This window comes from Tasmannia lanceolata, unplaced genomic scaffold (assembly GCF_043159265.1).
Source record: "Tasmannia lanceolata isolate RefF3 unplaced genomic scaffold, GAP_Taslan_0.1 ptg000008l, whole genome shotgun sequence".
Classification (NCBI taxonomy): Eukaryota; Viridiplantae; Streptophyta; class Magnoliopsida; order Canellales; family Winteraceae; genus Tasmannia; species Tasmannia lanceolata.
This window is the reverse complement of record NW_027518685.1, coordinates 55,712,369-55,737,823: the sequence shown is the minus strand read 5'-3', so window position 1 is coordinate 55,737,823 and position 25,455 is coordinate 55,712,369. Positions and strand designations below refer to the sequence as shown.

Below are 25,455 nucleotides of genomic sequence, written 5' to 3'. Positions count from 1 at the left end.
ACCCTCCTGCCTCGGTTGTCAAAGTCTTCCCACAAGTGGTGTATTTTGGATATAGAATTTTTCTTTATACTCTCCTCTTTACTGAACTGGCCTTGAAGCTTCCTTTTAAGGAAGGAGAGGCCGCGTCTAGTGGCCAATACATGTGCCTCGAGCCGCGAGACTCGACACATGGGACCTCTCTTTCCAACACGAAGACACTTACTCTTCCAAGGGAGATTGAAACGATTTCCTTGGTCCTGAACCCTAAAAGCTTTCGATTTCCTCAATTTTCCTTTATTCCTTTTGTTCTCATTATTAAATCAATTTTTTATTTTTACAACCCTTCTGTCTTCCCCTGACTGTGGATCAATATCGTCAGTGATATCTTTTCGAAATGCCTTCCCCTTAAAGCCAAGTGTCTTGGTATTTACTGATTTCATATTTGTCCCCTTTTCCACGGCTTCCCATCTCTGCCCACGCAAAGATGTCTTTCTACTCTCTACACCCGAGGACAACTTTTCAAAAGGCAATTCAAAAGGTGATTCAAAAATCTTTGATGGCCCTTCTAATGGCTCCTTGTCACTGACAATTTTGCCCTCATAAATTTTCTTAGAGATTCCTACCTTTTCCAAGGAAATGTTTTTCTCCAGTGACTCTTCACCGGAATTCCAGGCCCCTCATGCGAGACATAATTTTCCTTAGCACTAAGTTCTCCCACCACTGACATGTCCTCATTAATAATATTCTCCTCAGCTAGCGCCTTAACACCCACAAGATAGATACTGGAATCTACCATAAGATTGATAAATGGGGGCAAGGAATTCCACTGCGATGTAAGGATCTTGGCGGAGGCAAAAGTCAAACAATGGTCATGGTTACCAGAAAGCTGAACCTCCACGACCTGTCCAAAGTGCTGACCAAGGGCCTCCACAGTAGAAACAGACCAGGCATGGAGTGGGATATCGTAAAATCTAATTCTTATAGCCCTAGCACTAGTATTGAAAGCGGGGTACCAGGATTGAAGAGATGAAAGGTACCCACCCAGGGCATCTCCTCCGCTCCTCAAGATTGATGTAGCTTGGGATTCGGATTCAAAACAAAACAAGATGGCCGCTGGGCAATGGAGAACGGTTTCTTAAGCTGGGGATGGGCCCATAATCGTTTAGCCTAGCTCCATACCTCTTCCAGTAGCCATCCTCTATTTTTCAAACTGCCAATAAGACAACAATTAAAGGTCTGCTTTCGATCCTCCACCAAATCCAACGACACAATGGTCACTGGACGACCGTCCTTATTCTTCGCACACTGAAACTTTCCAACCTTTGGATCCAGACCTTTGCCACCTCAATTTTCTGGTTTGGTTCAGAGCACTTCCTACAAGAGTTGTGCATGCCAAAGTTTTTATATCCATAATACAAGCACCTCCAGTCGTTACCATATTGATGCGAGAGGACATGCTTATTAAAATCTATAGCCCGACTTCCTGGGAGTTATCTAGCTTTGAATTCAAGTCTTCTCAAAAAAAGCATCCGTCCTCTACACGACCCAGAGACCGGAATGGGATCTGGGGGAAGGCCATTGAGATCCAATAGGGCTATCACCTTGACCCAGCAAGATCAAGGACCTTCAACAACAGATATTGAAAAGTCCAAGCGATTGAGAAACCTCGTGGGCAAAGAAACCACACTCAATTGACCAATCACTCAAGATTTAGACCGCAACTACAAATAAGCTTACACGATGTATTGCATAAAGCCACCGGGAGGTTATCCCGGCGGCGACTATAGTACTCTCTAATAGTCATCGTACCTATCATGCTTATTTGATTCTCTTCCCCCTTGATTCTTTCTGCTTTATTTGTTTTCCGCTTTGTACTTCTCTCAGTCTTTATCCTTTATTTATTTTTGTACTGAATGCTTCCGTCTCCTACTATTTTAATGAAATTGGCTACCATTCAGAAAAAAAAATGCAGTACGCTAACAACACTTTGCCATAGAAAAAGCTGAAGACAATGTCTGGGAAATGCCGAAATGGTGCATACACATACATGATGCTCAAAAGAAAAATATTCTTCCTCTTCTAAATAGACTAGAAATTGGAATTTTTCCATTACTTGTACCTTTTGTTTTCTTCCCACCACTATTGAGAATTAGGAAGTGGCTTAATCAAGAGAACAATTATCACAGCAGTTAGTTGTAATTTGCTTCTTCAGGAAAAAGACTGCTTGTGTTACAAGCTTCCTTCCAAACTTGCTGGAATGAAACCCCAAATGGAAATTAAAAAAAAAAATTAATAATCAGAAAAAACAATGTACTCCCAAAAGAAGTGAAGGAAAGCTTAGCTCTGTACTTTGTCATGGAGGATCACTACTAGGGAATGGGCATCATCTAGAAGCTTCCACACATCCAATTGCCCAGCCATGCTATTGCATTCCCTTATGATCTCATCCATACTACTGTACTTCTCAATGATAAGCTTCCTCTTCTGCAAGACACAGGCCGCGATTGCGTATAGCAACAGGTCATCTGTCGGCGGGGGCCGCTGCATAATCCTCCGCCACGCAGACTTGCTAATCCCCGCTCTGACCGCCACCTGGTCCGCCCACATTACTTCCCATAGACACAAAGTCTGCTCAAAACTGAGCTCTCGTCTAAACAAAACCACCACCATCCTATAAACAAAGAAGCAATCCTCAGCTTGTAGCTTCTCCAAGTGCTTGTAGAGATGGGAGTCTTTGGACTTTATGATTTTGGACACTATGTTTAGTTGCCTTCTGATACCCAATTCATCAAGCCTAAAGTTGTGCCTAGCTTTTTTCATAAAACCCACAAAGCACCAAAAAGCTTCATGGTCTTCCTCCATCACCGCGATAATTGGAGACAGTAAATCACTCATCCCCTGACAGTAACCAATTTCAGGGTCATATAGCGCATAAGCTTCAAGGATGGCCACCAAACGAGCTGCGTGATAGATTCTACACGGCTCCAAGTGGTCGTAGTCTTTTAGTCCAACAGCCTTGGCCGACCGCCGTGCCCTGTTCTCCGGCACTGCGGCTTGGGCCAGGGAGTAAACAACCCATTCAGCATTGGCGCGCACTGCGTCAAGGCGAATAATTCTTTGCCACGTGGCAAAATCCTCAGTTGCCCGGACTTGGGAGCTTTTCAATTTTAGCGAGCTCATCTTGGTGAGCTTGGGATCATTCTCTTCACTACATTCATTAGTAGTGGCCATTTCCATGCTTTCGGATTCCTCCATTGAGGTTTCAGTGTCCGAAGATTCTGTATCTACAAAGGAAGTATAGACATGGGTGACACCACTCTTTTCTTCTTCTTCTTCGACATACAACTCAGAGAGAGAGGCTTCCTCGTGAACTAGTTGTTCTGATTCATCATCACATTCAATCCCTAACTCGGTGGATAGTGATTGTCTCGCACTAACCACATCTTCGGAATCAGGATAATATGTGCTCTGGGTAAAACTAGTGCTTTTTCCATAGCTGCTGTCACCTATTTCCTTTGACTTCTTATAACTCAGATCACTATGCTTTAAGATATGCCGGCATTGTCTTCTCAGGTTCTCATATTCTTTTCTGCACCATGAGAAAATGGAAACCACAACCTTTAAGATTATCATAACTGGTAATTAATGGATACAGTTTCTGATCTCTGTAAATATCAATGGAAATGAAATTCTTACATCGTGAATGTTTCCTTTAGACTTATTTCCAGCAAAATTGAGAAAAAAAAAACATGACTTTTGGAAAAAAGGGGAGGACTTAGGTGTAAATACCTTTTCTGTGCTCTAATAATATTTCTTTCTGCCTTTGAACTGTTTAAATCATACCTGCGTAGAACAAGAACGTAATGAGTAAAAACTAGTGAAAAATTGCCTGGGTAACTCCAGCTGGTAAAGAAACATCATAGGCATCATCGGTTAGCAACACTCAGTATGGTACTATGGGTGATTCATTGGGGATTGTATGAATGCAAAAGAAGTTTTCCACTAGATAGGTAACTTTCATTCCTCCTGGACTTCTAGCTCTGAATTAAATAAACTGTTCAAATGTAAGGTCATATGCAATTTCTAATTTCGTAATAAATTATACAAACCAAATATGAAGGAAAACCTGCAGAGGGCAGAAAATACTTGCAAAATCAGAGTTAAGACATTATGAGAAGTACATGTACGCAAACAATAAAACAAGAATCAGGTCCAATCTCTGGTTCAGGTTCTTTCTTTCTTTCTTTCTTTCTTTTTTTTTTTTGAAAAGAGGTTACTTTATTATTGATCATGAAATTACATACAGTTGGATGACGGGGACCGGGAGTCCCCTCATCGCTAGATTACATCCAGTTATGAGGCTTTAGTTCTCTTTTCTTTTCTTTTTTGAAAATTGACTATTATAATCATACCATGGAATATGCATGAGGACCAGTAGTCCCACCAAATTTACATAGTATGAGGGTCCAGGAGCATACTCCAGGACCAAAAAAGTAAAAAAAAAAAAACATAAAGAGCTATAATCAGACTCCCACCATCATCTAAAAATTCCTCCTGCATCAACCCTTTACAGCAACCTTCTACAATACCTTCCAGACAATCCACCCATCGAACCATCATAGAACCCAACGATGAGACACATAATTGAAGAAAGCCAATGAGCTATATGGCTCAAAATGCTATCAAGGATCTATGTCATTTTTTCACCCACCTTGGTAACTAAGGAAGACTTCGAGCAGCCACCATGGGGAGGAATGGTTATCCGGGGGAAAGAAACTTCCCCGAGCAGCGAAGAAACACTGTCCCTCAAGCACACTCAGATAAACCAAAATAACCTCCCATAATACTTATCAGCAAAAAGCTTTAGTTCTGTGAACTACATCCCAAAGTTGCAGCCAAGCACGACAGAAACATGGTGGATTGGAACTCCTCCACAATCTTTGACTACACTGGCTTTTGCTAACTCGTCAGCCTTTTCGTTAGTGGACCTGAATATATACAAGAATGTGGATGAATGACCTTGCAACAATCTTGAATTACTGCAATGATGTTAGAGTCTCCACGGACCTGAGCCGATCCGCTCACCCAGGCTAGGGCATTGGAGGAGTCTCCATCTATGATCAGGGAGCGGGATAAATGAGTGAGGAACCACCTAGGGCCATGCAATAAAGCTCTCTTCCGCCTCATTAGACTCACATATCTCGGCGGGACCAGAGTACGAATGTTGCCCTCATCCTGAATTAGCCCACCAAACCCTACTTTGCCCGGTTTGCCTTTTGCACATCCATCAAAGTTGAGTTTGAGCCAGCCACTAGGGAGCTGCTTCCAAGATGGGACAGGGCAATTTTTAGCCCCACCCCCAAATTATTGCCTGCCAATTCCTCAAGATGTCGACTACTGAGTATGTCGCCAATAAATCTTTCATCTTTGCCCATGCTATGAGGTCACTTCTGATCTCCCATAGGATTCTGCCAATGCTATTTACTTTATCATAAAAAATTCCTTGATTTCTCTCTTGCCAAATGTGCCACAATACATTGTAGGGTACCAAGCTCCAAAGGGATCGGCCCGTCTCTCCAAAGGAGCTACTAGTCCAATAAAGAAATGCTCTTGAGATGGATATATGGAACACCCAAGAGAATCCAAAGCTTCTAATGATAGCCCTCCACATCGCAAAAGAGAAGGGGCAATGAAGGAGGGCGTGGTTCAAAGATTCTTCTGCCGGCTGCCGCCTTGCAAACCAAACGATGCACCTGCTTACAATGAACACAATGCGCTTTTTTGAGACAATCACGAGTGTTTATTCGCCTATGCAGCACTGTCCAAGCAAGAGGGGGGGTGGGGGGGGAGATGTCGCCGCACACCAACCTGCGAAAAAAAGGGGCGAATTGAGAACGTACCAGAACTGTCTGGGGACTAAATCCCGTGATCTTGACAAATTACAAAGCAATACAGGGGCTCGATGAGGGAGAGAAGCTGAGAGAGGCTGAGTATCTTGTGATCCTTGAGATCTCTTCTAAGTTTGATTATCCAATCAACCCCTCTTCCCTCCCTTTTTCTATCCATATAATCACAAACTCTTGCCCCTCTGGCATATGCAAGCTGATAAAGGTCGGGGAAAGCCTAGATTAAGTATGAACCTCCTAATCGCAAGTATATCCAGAACCGAGTGCTCTCCACTCTGCCTACTGACAGAGGTGCAAAATAACTTCCAGAAACGCAAATAGATTTCCATGCACCAGAGCCTTTGCCTATGCATGGACCCTTATAGTCCCAGTCCCCCCCACCCCGCGTATTTGTTGCCGATAATGTTGAGCCTCCTTCTCTTCACCATACCGCCTAAGCCATTTTCCCAAAAGGGATATATTCCTCATCATGTTACAACCAAATCTGATCCCTTCATGAGGCTTCAATCTGCACACCTTCTTCCATCCCATGACATGCTTCAATCAGCTTTTATCCTCCCTTCCCACAAGAAATCTCTCTGCAACTTCTCAATACATTTGGCCAGTTTAGACAGAACTTTATAGCACACCGACATGTTCGCCATGGCCGCCTCAATTAGGGTGATTCTACTCCCAAGTTTAGAGAGAACTTCGTAGAGAGATAGATAGTACACTGACATGTTCGCCATGGCTGCCTTGATCCGGGTGATTCTCCTCCCAAGTGACAGATACTGCTTCTTCCATGTTGCTAACTTCTTCTCAATTCTTTCTATCATCAGGTCCCATAAGGAGGCTTTAGGGATTCCATGGCCCAAAGGTAAGCCAAGGTGGAGATTGTTGTGCAGATATCTTGTACTCTAGCATCGTACAGGACCCTTACGGTTTTGCTATAAAGGATATTTTGATAATTTTCGCTATGTAGTGGCATTGATATATAAGCCACATGTTAGGGTTTATGAACAATTTCTTTGTGCTTTCTTGGCCAAGGAGAGAGTTTGTAACCCTGGACCGAAATAGTGAAAATCTTCTCCCATGGATGTAGGCACACTGCCGAACAATGTAAATCTTATATTCTTGCACCGTGTGGTGGTGTTTCCCGCATTATTTTTATGTTTGCAACAAATCATGGCTAATCCTTATTTGAGAAGGCATTTCTAGGTTTTCTAGAAACTGGTACAGAGCGATCAGGTTTTGGGCGATTAAAGCGATGACGAGTGCTAAGTTCGAGATGGAAAAAATCAATGAGGTAGGCAACTTCAGTTTGTTGCAAACAAGGGAGAGATCTCTTGGTTCAACAAAGTTGGGTGAAGGCTTTGTTAGGCACAATCAAGAAACTGGAAAAGATGAGCGATGACGATTGGAAATAGTTGGATATGAAGGTGGTTAGCGTGATCAGTCTGTATTTGGCTGATGAGGTCCTTTACAACGTAAATGGCGAAGAGACTGTAACTACGATTTGGCGCAAACTCGAGTCTCTACATGGAAAAATTACTAACCAACAAGTTGTTTCTCAAGAAGCAACCATATGCTCTTCGGATATTAGAAAACTCAAGTCTACCTGGACATCTCAACACTTTCAACATGATGGTCTCAGAAATGTTGAACGTTAGAGGCAAGTTAGAAGAGGAGGATAAGGCTCTACTTCTTTTGATGTCCCTTCCTGGCTCCTACGACCACTTAGTCACTACCTTTCTCTTTGGGAAGGATACCTTGGTTAGAACAGAGATAACGTTAGCCCTCCTTGCAAGTGAAAAAATAAAGAAGGCTATCGAGGAAGAATCCAAGGAAGATGGCCTTGTGGTGAATGTAAACAATAGGCTGGTGCATGGTCGATCTTGATACAAGCCAGAAGGGGGTAAATCCCAATCCAAATTGAGAGGAGGAAGTACGGTTGAATGCAACTGGTGCCATAAACATGGGCACATCAAAAGAGATTGCAAGAAGCGCCAACAAGATTTGGAAGAGAAATAAAACATTTCAAATCAAGCCAGTGTTGCAGTGAAAAATTCTGGTGAAGCTGAAGTGGATGTTTTATGAGTTTCGTCAGATAAAGGTAATTTCCGAAATGCATGAATTCTTGATTCAGAATGATAATCTCTTGCCTGAGAGTTTAGCATCCCTTATAGGAATTAACTTAATTTTCTTACGGTCTTTAACGAAGACAGTAATCTAGGAAAGACGCAATCAATGCCCTATTATTAACCATTTCCTTTCTCTCTGTTTTTTTTAATTCTCTCTGCCTTTTGATAATGTTCTAGTTACGATCTAGAAAAAAAAGAATGTCATTATAAGATTTAGAACATATGAAAGGACCACGAAGACAATGAAAATGAAAGAATTAGAACATATGAAAGGACTATTTGACATATCAACAGCTTAATGCCTAGAAGAGAATGAAAATGAAAGAATTAGAATGTATGAGAGGACTAGCAGATATATCAATGGCTTCCTCCACTCACCATACTTAGAAAATTGGTATTTGTCATTGTTATAGAATAAAAGATAAAATAACGCCATCTCCAACAGCTTAAGCTTTTGGAGTAATTGGTTGTTTGACATGGTGTCACAGAAAAGGTCCTGAGTTCAAAACTCCTTGATATTAAAAATCCACATGTATTGGCCAACCCAAAAGAGAGACCACATGTGCCACTTGTAGGTCAGCCCTAAAAAGAGGGGCCACACATGAGGGGGCGTGTTAAAGTATAAAAGATTAAATAACGCCATCTCCAACAACTTAAGCTTTTGAAGTAATTGGTTGTTTGACAGTCATTATGTCGAAAGCCTCCTACATTTTTCGGCACCATTGGAATGGCCATAAGATTTCAAAATTGTGGGATTTCAACGTTTATAGTTTCATTGCAGCCGTCAAGTAGCAATCCAGTTGCCCTCCACATAAATATGAGAAAGACTTCCTGATGCAGCACCGTGAAGAAAAATTGAGGAGAGTGGAGAGAAATAGACGAAAGGGGATAAAATTAGAAGAATAGAGGAAGAAGAGACAAAAATAACCTGAAGAAGAGACAAATTTAGGGAGAGAAGAGAAGAAATCAGAAGAGAGAAGAAGAAGAATAGAGGAGAAAGAGGACAAGAAGACTTGGGGGAGAAGAAGAGAGGAAATTAGAGGAGAGAATCAATCTTTATTCAATAATTATTCAAAGTTACAAAATAAGTAGTAAAAAGGCCTATAAATAGGCAATTAACAATCTAAAGATAGAAACCTACTAAAATAAGAATTCCTAAAAATAAAATGGAAAATAAAATCCTAGAAACTAATAACATGGAAATAAAAATACTAGAAATTAAATAATGTGGAAATAAATCCTAATATCTGCATCCTTCTCCCCCGCTTGAAAAGAACTCCCCCTCGAGTTCTAATCCGCCTGGATCAAATACGTAGACGACCCACTCAAGTAGCATGAGTCGCAATCCTCAGAACTCTGGAATGCTGTACAACGCTCGTAATGACTGGGAAAGTGGTATGGAACACGAGCGTAGTAATACAGAAGAAATCATCCATGCAGAATCAAAAAGACGCGAACCTTTCCTGAGAATCAATGAAGCTGGAAAAATGGCAACATACATCTCTTGGATCGGTGGGATCTGCATAACGGCTATGGGCAGTACCAATCCATGACCTTTCTCAATAAAGATATCACCTCTTGGTATCAAATCTGGTGCAATGGAACTAACAACAAAGTCATTTGCTATAATTGTATTTGGCATAGTGATATTAGGCGGGCAATCCTCCTGATCAATCTCCGACACATGACTATGCTCGATCACCTCTGTTAAAGGAATTGCCTCACATGGCTCTAACACAATATTTGTCACTACTGTGGAAGTGTCAAGATCTCTCTCTAGATACTTGACAATCGGTGCTGAAGAAATCTCTGAATAGTCATGCTCGTCGACGTCGGCCTCATCAATCACTGGATTCTCTGGTTCTATATCGAAAATCTCTGACTAAGTATCTGACATAATCATGGGCTCAACCTCTATAATGATCTCATCCACAATATCATATGTCGGACCAATAGCATCATCTGTGTTTGGCTTGTCAATAGTGTTAGCAAATTCCTTCGTTGTTTCAATTTAGGCTACTCGTGCATGACGGGCTGCGATGTTTCATTCAAAGCGAGCGAAGACTTCAGCTTCTTGTTCGCGGCGGGCTGCTGCTTCACGTTCGCGTACCAATTTCCTCTCATGCAAGTCACGCGCTATCATTTCCAAGGTTGCCTGAAATTCAGCTTCCTGTGCAAGTCAAGCGGCTTCTTCCTACATCAATCTTTGTTTAGATGCTGCTCGCCCCCGTTTCAATCTCTGTACATACTGATATGTATAATTTCTCATAAACTCAGAACAGATCTCCTTCCATCGACTGAATGGAGGTGCACCTGCAATTAGACGCGCCCTCACAATCTCTAGATAGAAAAACTGGGCTTGTCGTAGTACAGTATCTCTAGCTCAAGAGATAGTCTTGCGGTGATCATAGCAACATGACTCATGATAGGCGTCTAGAGCATAGATCCACTGTAGACATGCATCCTCATAATAGCGGTAATGACGGTGTTGCAAATATCGATTATCGTACCCATAAAAATGTGGAACATATGGCGAAGCCATTGAGATCGACTTCGATAAATGAAATCACCGTATGATCTGTTTGCCATGTCAAAAGGAACACAATGCCTGTCTCGGATCTTAAATCGGACTTCTGGATAGCTCGGATTAATGGTTCGACCAAAATGGACGGACAGCCAAAGTTGGTTGTTGTAGTGCTTGCACTAGTTGGTGAGTACTGAAAGTAGGTTAGATATACTTGAAAAGTTGTCACGAACAACTTTCGTGTTGAGGACGCGGGCAATTTCGAGTGGAAATAGCCCGAAAACAAGAGAGAGAAAGTAATGAGAGAAAAAGGAGAGAGTGTAGAGGAAAAAGAGGAGAAAAAGAAAATTCTATTTCTCTATTTTTTTTCCGGTTTTCTGATTTATTTATTTATTTATTTGAGGGGGGGGTGCCTACTGTAAAAGAGGGGGGTTAAATTGGTTTGTACTAATTGGAGGGGGGGGGGTGTCTGAAGGAATATGGGGGGTGAAATATAACACCTTTTTTTCTCACTTGACAGACTCACGTGAAAACGTAAGTAACAATAGGGGGGTTGCCCAAGGAAAGAATGTGGTGGGAATGAGTAGACTTTTATAAAAACGGGGTGTCCAAGGTAATAAACAGGGGGATTGGATAAGAGAAGCAACTTATCTTTTCTTTTCTTTCCAAAGCAGTCATGCGACCATCTAATAAAAGGGCTGTGTAATCCTCGCAACAGCACAAAAAGGCAGTTTCTAATTCCTTTTCTAACCCTTGCTTGTTATCTACTATTATAGATTAGCAAGCAGTTATATTAAGTCACGAAACTTCCTCTCCAAGCATACCAACTGGGTGTTGATGTGGCAGCTGGGTGATGATGTGGCAGCCCAAGAGTGTTGACCAAGGCAACTTCTTTTCCCTGATAACATGAAAAAAGAAACTCTGGTGGGTTTCCTTCTTTATTTGTATAACGCAAAAAAAGTTTCCTAGAACCTCACGGAACAGTAAGCCGGAGAAGAAGATGGAGGTGGCGGTGGCTGTGGCTCGCAACGAAGACGGCGGAGGCTCCGGTAGAGGGGGTTGGCGGCGGCTTGCCGTTTTTTTTTTGTGTATTTTGTGATAACTTGCTGTTATCCTCTTTCCCTTGGAGTCCTTCCGGTGGAGTTCACGGCAAGAAGATGATGGGCTGGTTCGGCTGTGGTAGGACTGGTTTTTTTTTTTAGGCCTAAAAATTTGTGAAGAAAATAAAGGGCCGGTTCTATATTGTCAGGTTTTACTTGACAACAAAAGGGTTAATAGGCTTACAGCAAGATGGGTTTTGGGTTGTGAAGAAGGCTGAAATAAAGCAGGAAAAGTGGTTAGTCAAATGGTGTTTTGGGTGGATGATGGTGGGCATAAAAGAAAACTACAGAGATGAGATGGTGGTGTAGCCGGCAAACACACAAAGCTGTGTTCTTTGTGTTGAGCGATAAGAAGGTACCCAAACAGAGACTCGGTAGCAACTTTTAGTGGATTTTCGGACGATTTGCGGCTCGTTCTTGCGGCAGAATATTGACGATGCTTGGATCTTTTAGCTCTGATACCAAATTGCTACAGCACCATGAAGAAAAATTGAGGAAAGTGGAGAGAAATAGACGAAAGGGGATAGAATTAGAAGAATTGAGGAAGAAGAGACGAAAATAACCTGAAGATGAGACAAATTTAGGGAGAGAAGAGAAGAAATCAGAAGAGAGAAGAAGAAGAATAGAGGAGAAGAAGACTTGGGGGAGAAGAAGAGAGGAAATTAGAGGAGAGAATCAATCTTTATTCAATAATTATTCAAACTTACAAAATAAGCTGTAAAAATGCCTATATATATATAGGCAATTAACAATCTAAAGATAGAAACCTACTAAAATAAGAATTCCCAAAAATAACATGGAAAATAAAATCCTAGAAACTAAAAACATGGAAATAAAAATACTAGAAACTAAATAATGTGGAAATAAATCCTAATATCGGCATCACTTCCACTGTGTCCCTCCTATAAGGGTGCATTTGAGTGTACACGGATGCGAGCAAAGTTCACGAACAAGTTAATATCATGTTAACATATCATTTATATAGTGGATATTTACTATAAACAAATATTACAAAGTGTAAATTATAGATGTATTGGAGTATATACTATACATATATACAAATTGCATAGTCTATTCCATCAGCATAGAATAGCAGATTTGACAAGACAGATTTTCTTATCAGGAGGTTCCAGGTGAATTTACAATGAGATTTGAGAACATTGCTAATAATAACAACATACAAGGTATTGTAGATAATAAAAAAGCAAGTTTATTCAAGAAACATGCATCTTAGAAATCCCTAGGGTTAACTCCTATGCATATTTCCAGCTTACATGTTATTCTTTCCAGAGATGAGATTAAGAAATTAAATGGAGTGCTATCATATTGAAGTGAATCAAAACAACAACAAGACATTTATGAGGCATAGAGAATATTATAAAGAAATAAGGGAAAAATGCACTTAGACCCCCTGTGGTTTCTGACACATTCAACTTAACCCCTAATGTTTAAGACCCCCTGGTTTCAATTTGTATAAGGTAGGCCCCCTCTTTTGAAACAATATCAATGCTAATGAAGACCCCATACACCCCTCCAAACCCCATACCCGAATCCAAACACTACCAAAAACACAGTGGGCCCACATTGTTTGGATGATCCAAAGCGTTTATTTGATGGGCCCTGTCATAGATAGGGTGTGCCCAAAAAATCAGCTCCATAGGATCATCCTAACCCTTCAATCTGTGGACGAACCGTCAACTGAGGGGGTCTACCTTACACAAATTGAAACCACAGGGGGCCTACTTGTAACTTTTTAAACATTAGGGGTTAAGTTGAATGTGTCAGAAACCACAGGGGGTCTAAGTGTATTTTTCCCAAGAAATAGAGAGGGCCTGAAAACTAACTAACTGAAGATCTTGTGAAACTGCAACATATTAGATTTGCAAGCTTATAATCCAAGGCACAGGGCAATGATTCAAAGAACTAAAGGCTGGGCAATCTTACACTCCAAGGAGGAATGGCCAAACCTCTGTCCTAATGCTTGGGTCAACACCCTGCACCAGAAATAAGAGCAATGAGAATACAACGCCAGGAACATTAACACATACAGTTTGAGTATCAATGTTAAAAAAGAAATGAGTAATAAACTAGTAGGTCAAGTGTGATAAGTAACTCCACTGCGAGCTTTTTTCAAAAATTTCACTCCACCATCTCGGAGTTTTCCATCTGGTGAAAATAGACTTTTCCACTGTCGAGGTAAAAGGGGATGCTTCCTTCTCCTTCGGGACCATGGTGATTTAAGACTGCCGTTGAAAGTTATGGAAGCAACATCAGAATCATAGAGTGAGTCATCAAAAGAGTCTTAAAACAAAAGGAATACAATTAAATGAGTGATTAAAGAATAACCAGTACGTAAAAAATTCAATATCCAGAAACAAGTAAAATTTTCTATAAAAAAACAAAAACATCACATATAATCAGGCAGCGGCTGCCCGCCCAAGTAAAATTTGGGACATTACCAAAAAAGTAGACAGAGAAATGAAATAAATTGTTACAACAAAATAGCATAACAAAATAGCATAGACCACAGCAACACCAGTTCAAACTTGGGGAAAAACAAAATCTAAACACCAGAATATCTAATTCCAAACATAAAAAACATGCAAAATCGTACTGTAAAAGAAATCCTGATACAACTACACAGAAGACACCAAGTTTATAAAGCAAGAAAAAATGGATTAAAAGTATGTTTCTTGTAACCATTAAAAAAAAGGAGTTCGTTTCTTGTACTCTTTCAAGCATATTTAAGTTGGACACTCTTCATGTGAATCATGGTCTAGCGCACATGAGCTCCATATATCTATCATTCCACTTAACACCCCATTTTGCAATGATGTAGAGAACCGAGAGGATTGATAATATTCCATGCTTCATTAAATCACTACCTCGATGTATTCCTGAGTATTATGGAGGTCATTTCATGAACATTTCAGGATTTCATTTTACGAGGACAAGGAGAAACTTTTTGAGAACACCTTGAGGAAAGCTCAACTAGTTGTGTTCCATGACGAGCCACAAATCTATAGAAATCACCTCATTGCAGCTCGTGCACAGATGTTGAGGCTTTAGGAACAAATTACTGATGATCTCCTCCATCTTGAAAACTAAAATGTACGCACAGGACATTTTATGAACATCACTAGAAGCAAATTCATTATGAATATTATGATTCACTCCATTAGGATATATCTTAAAATTCAAGCAATCAACATCAACATAACAAGTCACCATTTCAGAAAAACATCAGGATAACAAGAGATCCCCTTGTTCAAGTTTTTAACAACTTTGATATAGATACTCGCATAATTGATGTGTAGAAAGAAAACTTCTCTGACAGCTTGGACTTCATCTTATCCCAATGAAGAAGATAATCCAGCTTAAACGTCATCCCACAACACAAATGCAAAACCCAAGAGCTCGGTTGCCACAAATTTCACCTCCTATAAGTCCAATACATAGTTACACTAAAAAATTAAAATCTTCCCCACTTTACTCAATATCACAGCTTGGACTTCAGCATATCCCAAGGAAGAAGATAATCAGCTTAAACATCATCCCACAACACAAATGCATAACCGAAGAGGTCGGTTGCCACAAATTTCCCCTCCTATTGGTCCATTTTGTTGCCACAAATTTCTGCTCCTATTGGTCCATTACTCCATTATGTATTTATACTAAAAAACAAAAAATCTTCTTCACTTTACTCAACCAATCCAAAAATCATCAAAATGCAATTTCCATGAAATTTCGAGCTGTCAACCTTCTGATTCCCTCTCCTTCAACAATGGTAGGATACGATGTTGGAGCTCTTCATTAGCAGAGGCCACTGTACACACCAATATACCCATACTATCCAACTCCAATCTCCAAAATAATTCAATGTTGGGGACTTAAACATCTCCCACTTGGGTTGTGAGTTTTCCCATGGATCACATAAGTTCACAACTTTTGTTCAGAAGTTGATCCACCTTGTCTAGAAGGGCTTCAATAATCAAAGCCAAATGATTAGTCTCTTCTTGACTTTTGCCTGAAGATGCATTTTGAGCTGCATTCTTTGAAGGAATCATCAATAAATAAATACTCCTGGAACTGAGAGCTCTGGACGACATTGGAATTTTATTTATTATGATAATTTTTGAATTTGACACATTTATCATAATAAACTCAACTCAACTCAACTAAGCCTTTGTCCCAAACTAGTTCGGGTCGGCTAATGAATCCTTTAGAAAAATTTCATGAAGAAGGTGAAAGGATCTACCCGGCTCAAATTGACGAAGTCTAATCCTGACACTAGTTTGGTTCATCTACATTGATCATTTTCTTCCATTCTATCCTATCCAAGGTCATGTTCTCTGTTATGTTCCTAGCCCTCAAGTCTTTCCTCCTTGTTTCTACCCAAGTTGTTTTCGGTCTGCCCCTACCTCTTTTTACTCCATCAACATGGCACAAGTCACTTCTTCTCACTGGAGCATCCAAAGGCCTACGTTGGATATGCCCCAACCATCTTAAGCGGTGCTCTCTCATCTTCTCCTCAACTGGTGCCACCCCCACCGTTTTACAAATGTCTTCATTTTTAATTCGATCTAACCTTGTGTGGCAACACATCCATCTAAGCATTCGCATCTCTGCTACACTCATCTTATGCACATGTTACTTCTTGGTGGCCCAACATTCTGAGCCGTACATGGCTGGCCTCACAGCTGTCTTATAAAAATTTCCCTTCAACTTGGTAGGTATTTTACGGTTGCACAGAACTCCTAAAGCAAGCTTCCACTTCAACCATCGTACTCTTATTCTGTGGTTAACATCCTCTTCAATTTCTCCTTCCTTATGTAGGATTGAACCAAGATAGCAAAAGATATCCCTCTTAGGTACTTCCTGTCCAGTCATATTTACTACATCCTCGCCCCGTCTCCTTATATTACTAAAGCTGCACTCCATATACTCTGTCTTAGTCTTGCTTAGTCTAGAACCTTTGGATTCCAAAGTAGTTCTCCATAACTCTAACTTAGCATTAACTCCTGCTTTGGTTTCGTCAATTAATACTTTGTCATCTGCAAATAACATACACCACGGTACCTCGTCCTGGATACCCTCCGTAAGCTGATCCATAACTAGAGTAAAAAGATAAGGGCTTAGAGCTGATCTTTGGTGCAGTCCTGTTGTAATGGGAAACTCACTAGACATTCCATCCGTAGTTCTGCCACTAGTTACTGCTCCATCATACATATCCTTAATCATATCAATACACTTTTTTCCTTTCAAGGACCCACCATATAACACTCCTGGGAACCCTATCATACACTTTCTCCAAATCAATGAAAACCATATGAAGGTCCTTTTTATTTTCTCTAAATCTCTACATTAACCGCCTAATAAAAAAGATAGCTTCCATAGTCGATCGTCCGGGCATGAAGCCAAACTGATTCTGACACATTTATCATGATAATATAGAGCAATTTCTGTTAATAAAAATAAAAATATAAAAACTCATACGAATCAATAAGATAAAAAAATAAAGTTTATTATTGCAGTAACAAAACTTATATGTACTTCTCCCAATAAATTCGATTTATCAGGAAATTAGTGGGCTAATATAATTTTAGATAATTATCATTATTTGAATGGTGATCATTTTAGATAATTATTACGATATTGTCACAATGAATTTGAATTTATTAGAGATAACTGTCACTAGGTACCAATAGCCAACCTTCTTCCTTATTGATTTGGTACATATGCAACACCATCGTCTTTGTGACTACTTGTAGACTCAAAGCAACAAAGACAATGATTGTGATAAGCATATTCTGCAAATGCAGGATCAGAATTGGTCAGGGGCAGAAAGGATAAAACAGGCAATTTTGTGTTCATTTGTAATTGATAGTTTCCAAATAATTAAATAATTGAATGTCTAAAAATACAAAATATTAGGAATAAATAGTTAAATACATAAAAGGAAAATCTAAAAAAATAGAAAAATTAAAATAATGTTATGAATACAATTTTGGCACTATGGTTTTTTGTTTATTAATTCAAAATCACTAGGTGCATGACTTCAAAATCATTATATTTTCCAACAACAGAGCTACTAACATAATTCAGGCTCCGCTAATCGTTTGGAAGGGCATATGATGGAATCTTGTTGCCTGTTACATTTTTTTACCTCAGTTGGCTGTCTCAAAGTTGGAAATCATTGCTTTTTTTTGGGAAATCATTGCTGGTAAGGGCAGAAACAGATTTAGCCAAACTGACTGACTTCTTTCTCAGTTTTATTTCACCTTTTGTTCCCTTCAATTTTGGGAGGCAACACCAAAATTGACCGACTTCGATTCTGTCTAAAGTAATCCCGTTCTAGCACATTCAGGTCAATTCTTACAGGGAACCAGTCCCCTGCCAAATGTCAGTTTATGCAGGCAGACTGGGACTGGACCAAGTGCAATTTGCAGATTTCATCCAATTCTTCCTCCCGCAATGAAAACAAAATTCTGCCCATTGGTTTGCAACAATTCCTACTACTTTCTAAGCAAATCCTTCAACTCCAAAACAAAGGGGCGACCAGGAAATCTAAATAACATGTCCCTGTACTCATATACCATCCTTAGGAAAAACTCCATAGCCATGCATTTCTTGATCTATACATGAAGTTCATTTCTAATATTATTCAAATTCATAAAGTAACACTAGTCCCAGTAGTCAGCATCTTTAGTGGCCCAATAATATAAATGGACTCCTGCATGATACATTTTAAATGGACTCCTGCATACCTAGCATGCAAAGATAATGAAAGAAATGGTTAAGTGCCTCCATCAAGCTCTTCACATCCCATAAAATACTAATGGCTAGATACATACTAACAGGTTAATTATTGTCATTGATGGATTTCCTCATCTTAAAGTTTTTGCCACTCCAACAAAAAGAAAAAAAAAATAGACTGCAGACCTATTAGCAAGAAGATGCTGAAGTCTACCATTGAAAAAAAAAAAAAAAAAAAAGAAGATAAAGAAGAGGATGATGACGACGCCGCTGAAATCCATAGACAAAATAGACAATCACACAACCCAATTCATTCCTTGCACAAATTGCATTCAACACCATGAAAAATTCAGACTTGAATGGAACCGAAACAAAAGACCCATCTCAAAACAGTACACCAAAACCCTTAACAAGGATTTCACGAGGAAAGCCATGCCTACAATCATAAATAAATAAGATGGGTAAAACCCATTTACCAACCGAAGCGAAACATGCCAAAAACACAGTAAAACAGTCACCCACAAACTAAAATATAAACTAAATTACAAACCCATCAGCAAAAATTTCACCCACCAGTCATCAAGTCATCGACCTATTCCCAAACCAAATCCCATCTAAACCCACAAAATTCACAACACACAGGAAAGAATCAGCAACAAGCAGGATAAAAATCTCAACCGAGATCTGAAAATAAAAATAAATAGAGGAGACAAGAAACTTGTACTAAATTTCCATTTTTGAAAGACAGTAAGAGTGAATAAAAATAAATAGAAGAGACAAGGACAGAGAGAAGAAACTTGTACTAAATTTTCATTTTTGAAAAAGTGTGTGTTACAGAACAATTAGTCCAATTTACATCAAACTCATAGAACCTCACGCAACAGAAATACTCTACAATTAACAACGAAATTTTATCAAAATGATCTTTTAAACAACGAATTTCTACTTTGCGTAGTGTGTGTGTGTGGAAGCAAGATATGGAGAAGTGGGAGATTGGATCTGACACAAAAAGTCAAAAAAAAATCTAAAGGAATGGGGAAAAAGAGACTCACCGATCAGGACTAGGAGAAGATGAGGTGACAACAAAAAGGACCGACCGTAAATAAATCCATGACGATGATGATGAAGAGGAAGGCATGGTCTGAGTTCGTCTGAGGGCTTTCATTTAAGGGTATATATTTGGTTGGTTTTTTTTTTTTTTTGGTAAGTGTGGGGGTAATTATTTTACCTAGGGGAGTAGAAGAGAGTGGCGGCCAGGGTGAGGCCAGCCATGGCCGTCACGCCGATCACTATTCCGGTGACATTCCAGCGATCGACAAAGATGGTGTCGATGAGGAGGAGGAGGAGGACTCCACCATTACCGGAATTCGAGAAGAACATGAGGGTCCGAACAAATCTAGCTGGGTCCGAACAAATCTAGCAAAGCCCAAAAGGCAAAATCCCTTTTCCACCATCACCAAAGCAACACCAACCCACCCAATAATACTCACCCTCTCTCTCTCTCTCTCTCTCTCTCTCTCTCTGTTTGGAGGTCTGAAGATTTTAGAAAAGACTTTGCTCTACTCTCACTCTCTCTCTCTCGGTCTATTGGGCTGAAGATTTTAGAAAAGTCATGTCTCATATCTCCAGTTTGGGATTTGCTAAAGACTGGCGTAGAAAGGCATTTTGCGGATGGATGTTGCATTATAGAGCAGCCACATGGGCCCACTTTCAGAAGATTTTGACGTATGAATTTATTCATCTGACGTGGCTGCTCTCTCCTGCAACAGCCAGCCGCAAAATGCGTTTTTACGAATGCCTCTAGCAAAACCATGGGTCTAGCTTTTTTTACAGAGAGAATCCCATCTTTGCCCTTTCCAGGTTTGGATTGGAAGGATTTTTTGGAAAAGTTTGGAATGGAAAGTGTTGCGGTCAAAATTTGGTTATGGCTGAGCCGGAGGTGAAGAGCGGATGGACGATCCCGATCTATCCACGCTTCTCGTCCTACACACATGAGAGAACAGTTAAAAGACCAACGCGGAGGGGATCCTCCGTGAAGGCCCTTCGATACTTAAGTCAGTGACCACAACGGATAAGGGAAAAACCCAATTGAAATAGTAAGTTTTGGGAATTCACTCATTTACCTTTTGGATCTTACCCCTATTTATAGTGGTTAAGTGTGCTAGGGCTAACATGTAATTTTCCTTATTGTGTGATTACCATATTGCCCTTGAGCGAGTGGCAATGAGCCGTAAATACCGCTTCTTGTAGGGGTCTTTTGTTGAGTGCGGGGAATTACTTTCCTGCCCTTTTCGCACCTGAGGGCCCTTTTACACGTGGAGCTCTCTGATTGGGTGGTTATTTTTATCCCCATCAGTTGCCCGCCACTCCTTCAGGCCGTTTTTAAGGTCCGGGGGAGGGTGTAGTTCTTTTGTTTTGCTTTTTACTTTTTTTTAGGTCTGAGTCGACCTCTTTTGGCCAAACTCTTTCGGCCGTGCTCCTCTATCCAGGCTCTTTTGAAACACTGCAAATGGAGAGCTCTTCTGATTTTTCGGACGAGCTTGAGGTCTTGGACGACCTCATTTGGCCGGGCTCTTTTGAGATGCTGCATAATGGGGAGCTCATCTAGTTTTTCAGACGAGTTTGAGGTCTTGGACGACCTCATTTGGCCGGGCTCTTTCATCCGGGCACTTTTGAGATGCTGCAGAATGGGGAGCTCATCTGGTTTTTCAGACGAGCTTTAGGTCTTATACGACCTCATTTGGCCAGGCTACAACTTAGGTTTTTCAGAAACCTTTAAACGTTGCACAATATTGAGCCCGACTGATTTTTCGGATGAGCTCTTTATTTTATCATCCTTCAACCGCAACTCTTTGACGATCTTCTTTGGCTGGATTACAACTTAGGTTTTTCAGAAACCCAAAAAATTAGCAAGATATGGAGCCCGGCTGATTTTTCGGACGAGCTCTTTATTTTATCGTGCTTCAACCGCAGCTCTTTGATGATCTCCTTTCGCTGGACTACAACTTAGGTTTTTCAAAAACCCAAAAACGTTGCACGATATGGAGCCCGGCTGATTTTTCGGACGAGCTCTTTATTTTATCGTCCTTCAACCGCAGCTCTTTGACGATCTCCTTTGGCCGGACTACAACTTAGGTTTTTCAGAGACCTAAATATGTTGCAAAATATGGAGCCTGGCTGATTTTTCGGATGACCTCTTTATTTTATCGTCCTTCAACCGTAGCTCTTTGACGATCTACTTTGGCCAGACTACAACTTAGGTTTTTCAGAAACCCAAAAACGTTGCAAGATATGGAGCCTGGCTGATTTTTCATACGAGCTCTTTATTTTATCGTCCTTCAACCGCAACTCTTTGGCGATCTCCTTTGGTGGTTGAACTTGTCACTTTCGGCCGTAGCAAGTTTCTCGAGGGCATTAATGGTGAAGGTGGTTCAAAGCCAAGGAATCATAGTGCGACACGTGGGTGGCGCCCGTTCGTGGAATCGAAAGGGTGCACTTATGATCTCAATTTTCACCCCACGCCTATATAAGGCTGGGGTAAATCCTCATTTTTCATCTTACCTCTCTTTTCATCTCAGATTTTTTTTACTCGAGTGCCTCATTGGGAGTTCGGCCTTCTTTCCGTTTTCCAGGATCAAAACCCCTTTTCTCCTTTTTCCGAGTAGGTATTCTTCGCTTTTAAGGTCGTTACTGTATTTTTTTTTATCGGCTCTTTTTCTCTTCTCTCTCTTTTTTTTATGTCTTCCGATCTTGGATCTCCTTTGGCCCCTAGAGGGCGGGCTGTTGACGAGGTTAGAGCCGATCCTTCGGAAGTGGTTGTGGTTCTCGAGGAGCGAGAGGGTCCTAACATGATAAGGGCCGAGGCCATAATAGCTACCCCCGAGGCAAATAGGATCGTAGCCGACTATGAGCGTAGCACGTTGAAGCTTAGCGACCTAGAGTCCATTTGGGAGGAGTTTGGTATTCCTTCGGAGCTCCAGTTAAGATTACCCCGATCTGGAGAACGGGCGAGCTCACACTTGCCCGACGTCTCTGTGTACACAGAGGCTCTGAAGGGTGGTTTAGGTTTCCTGTCCACCCCTTTGTCTCGGAGGTCTTGAATTATTATGGCCTCGCCCCGACCCAAGTAGTGCCGAACTCCTGGCGTGTGCTCGTCGGTTTTATCTTCGTTATGAAACGGAGAGGCGAGGATCCTACAATCACCTTGTTCCGCCGATGTGTTTCTTTAAAGAGGCACAAAGAGTACGGCTGGATGTACTTCAGCCAGCGGGTTGGTGTGGGGCTTGTTTGTAACTTGCCTACTTCCATTCACAGGTGGAAGAACAAGTATTTCTTCGTCCGTTCCGGTACAAACTGGACTTTTAGTACGAGGTGGAGGGATCAGTATATAGACGAGGTCAATAAGATCCCTCAGCTGAGTCTCGAAGAGATGGTGATCTTTAAGGATCTCTGTGATGATGATCCGGTAGACTTGAAATCCCACGGTAGATGGCAACCTAAGAAGGGGGGTGAATTGGGTTTTAAAAAATTCTTGCCAAAAACAAATGCGGAAGCGAAATACTAAATGGTAAATAAACAATCAAGCCCACAAAGTAAAAATCCAATGCACAACACAAAAGTAAATAGAGTGAGAGAGAAAGAGTGCACCAAGATTTTTAAGTGGTTCGGTCCCAACCTCGGACCTACTCCACTCCACCAACAAAACCGTTGATGGCTTAACTACAAATTCCTTTAATGGCGAGGAATCAACCCAATTACAACTTGGTTCGGGTACGCCTCGCAAGACTCGCCACGAACTGGAGAAAGCTCCACGTCTCCAACACTCGCTCTTGCGATGGCTTCGCGTCCCTTCGCACTCACCGAATATACAAATGAATGTAAAAAGAAAATGAAAATACAAACCCTCTTCAAGGGTGGATGAAGCTCTCAAGCTTTTACAAATAAAACTTGCTCAAAAGATGTATAAATTGAAGCTCTAGATCTAATCCCTTTAGATATATCTCAAATGAGGCACAAGGGTGTTTAATCACTCTTCACAAGATTAAAACATGTTTGGGAATGTAAGAGTTGTCTTTTAAAAGGTCCTTAGATGAGGTATATATAGCCCATTTGAAAATATGACCGTTTGAGGGCAAAAGGGTAAAAAATTGGGTTGAAAAAGTCAAGCCCCGCAGGCTCCAACGGCTATATTGTCAGGCCGTCACGGTCGACTGGGCTATGGCGGTCGCCCGCCCTTATCATGTTCATCTTTTTATTTTGAAATTTCAAACCGCAACGGTCGACCGAGCCATGGCGGTCATCCGGGGAGAGCAATCTAGACAAATTTATTTTCGTCTAGATTTCTATCCGCAGTCGTCCGGCCCTATGGCGGTCGCCCGGCTCGACCTTACTGGATTGTTTCTGGATTTCCAGAAACACATCAGCGGTCGACCAAAACACCCCCGGTCGACCGGCCCGCTATTGAAAGCCAAGTCTGGATTTCCAGACTTGCTTCCGCGGTCACCCGGCAAACCCCGGTCGACCGGCCCTGGTAAAAGTTCCATTCTAACTTTAAAACTTCAGGGGCTTTTGGGCCAAGGTCTTTGGGATTTTTCCTATGCTTTCAAATATATTTTCAAATACATTTTCAAGTTCATTTCAAATATATTTTCAAGTTAATTTCAAATAATTTTTAAGGCCTTTGAAACTCAATTACTTGTGCCTCTAAAAGGGATGCCTAAGTGGGATTAGACTTAAACTCTAACACAAGACAATTACAAACAAATCTTCAATTTAGAAGCTCTTCATGTCTTGGTCACTTCCATGGATCTTCTCTTTGATGCTTTGGCTCTTCAAGATAACTCCTTGATTTCTCCAAGCCTTCAAGAATCATTTGGCTTCGAATGAGATGTCCTCAATTGGTTTATGCCACGTTCATGCTTCCTTGACTTTGGTGTTTGATTTCTTGATTTCCAATACATGCACTTTGAAACATCAAACACATTAGATAAACAATACAAATCAACTTGTGTTTGGAATCATCAAAACAAGAAGGTAATGCCAAGGTGGGAACCATTGGGCTTACAAGACTGTTCGGAGCTTACGGAAGAGAGGCTCTTGAAGTGGTGCGGGATTAGCTCCGCCACCGAAGCTCGTGAGTGTCTATGGGCCGAGCTATGACTTAGGAGATTTTTCTTTCTTTGTTTTTATTCTCATGCTTCTCTTTGTCAATTGCAGAAATGAATGCTGTCGATCAAGCCGGGCTGAAGAAAGCTTTGCAGAAGAGGAAGAGGAATGCACTGATCTCGTCCTCTACTGCACCTACTGCGAGATTGGCTCTGCGCAATGTTCGGCCGGAGCCAATTCATGTTCTACAGCCGGGAGTGCCAGTTCGGCCCGTGATAGCGGGGAAGTCTCCAGCGGCATTGAATGCCCTTCTCCAATCCCAAATCGGCTCGGGCACTTGTGTCTCCACCCTTGGTGAGGGAACTCCAGTGCTGGCTCAACCAGCTCTTGAGGGCTAGTCGTCCCATCCAGTTATAGGAGATTTTGATGATGTGTTTGAGCCGGACTGCAACATCCATAAGAAAGACACCGGTGTCGGGGACACCTATTGTGCTTATGAGATCGTTTCTAAGGCCCGCCTTCCACAGGACGTTGCTATGGTGAAGCATCAGCCCGCGGAGGTTCTTCGAAGGGGATGGGCCTCTTCCATGTACAATGTAAGTTGTAGCTCGGCTTATCTGTTTTCCCCTTTCTTCATTTGCCTGTTGTATTGATGTGGTGTCTTTTTATGCAGGCGATGGTATATGGTGGTTCTCTGATGGACCAATCCTTTTTGGCCGGTGACACCATCACCGAGCTGAACGTCAATGTTGCTTCTTTAGAAGTGAAGAAGGAGAAGCTCGAGGCTGACGTCAAGGCCCGAGATGATGTTGTTGAGAAGCTCAGAGCTGATCTCCAAGCGGCGACCGAGAAGGCGGCCCTAGACAAGGAGACTGCGTCTGAGCTCTTACGACGAGCTGAAGAGGCGGAGTCAAAGTTGTAAGGTAAAGAGGACCAAGAGGTTCAGATCATAACCGATGCGGTAG

At 41.2% G+C, this 25,455-nt stretch overlaps 1 protein-coding gene across 1 annotated transcript; it reads right to left on the bottom strand.

Moving 5' to 3' along the window:
* Window positions 1-1,951: 1,951 nt before the first annotated feature.
* Window positions 1,952-19,926, bottom strand: LOC143885367 (rab GTPase-activating protein 22-like). Its single transcript, XM_077389510.1, has 5 exons — window positions 19,438-19,926; window positions 13,743-13,872; window positions 13,574-13,623; window positions 3,769-3,822; window positions 1,952-3,568 (listed from the first exon to the last, which is right to left on the bottom strand). Exons 1-5 carry the CDS (start codon window positions 19,548-19,550, stop codon window positions 2,317-2,319), a joined length of 1,599 nt encoding a protein of 532 aa, XP_077245625.1. The 5' UTR covers window positions 19,551-19,926; the 3' UTR covers window positions 1,952-2,316.
* Between the last annotated feature and the right edge of the window lie 5,529 nt (window positions 19,927-25,455).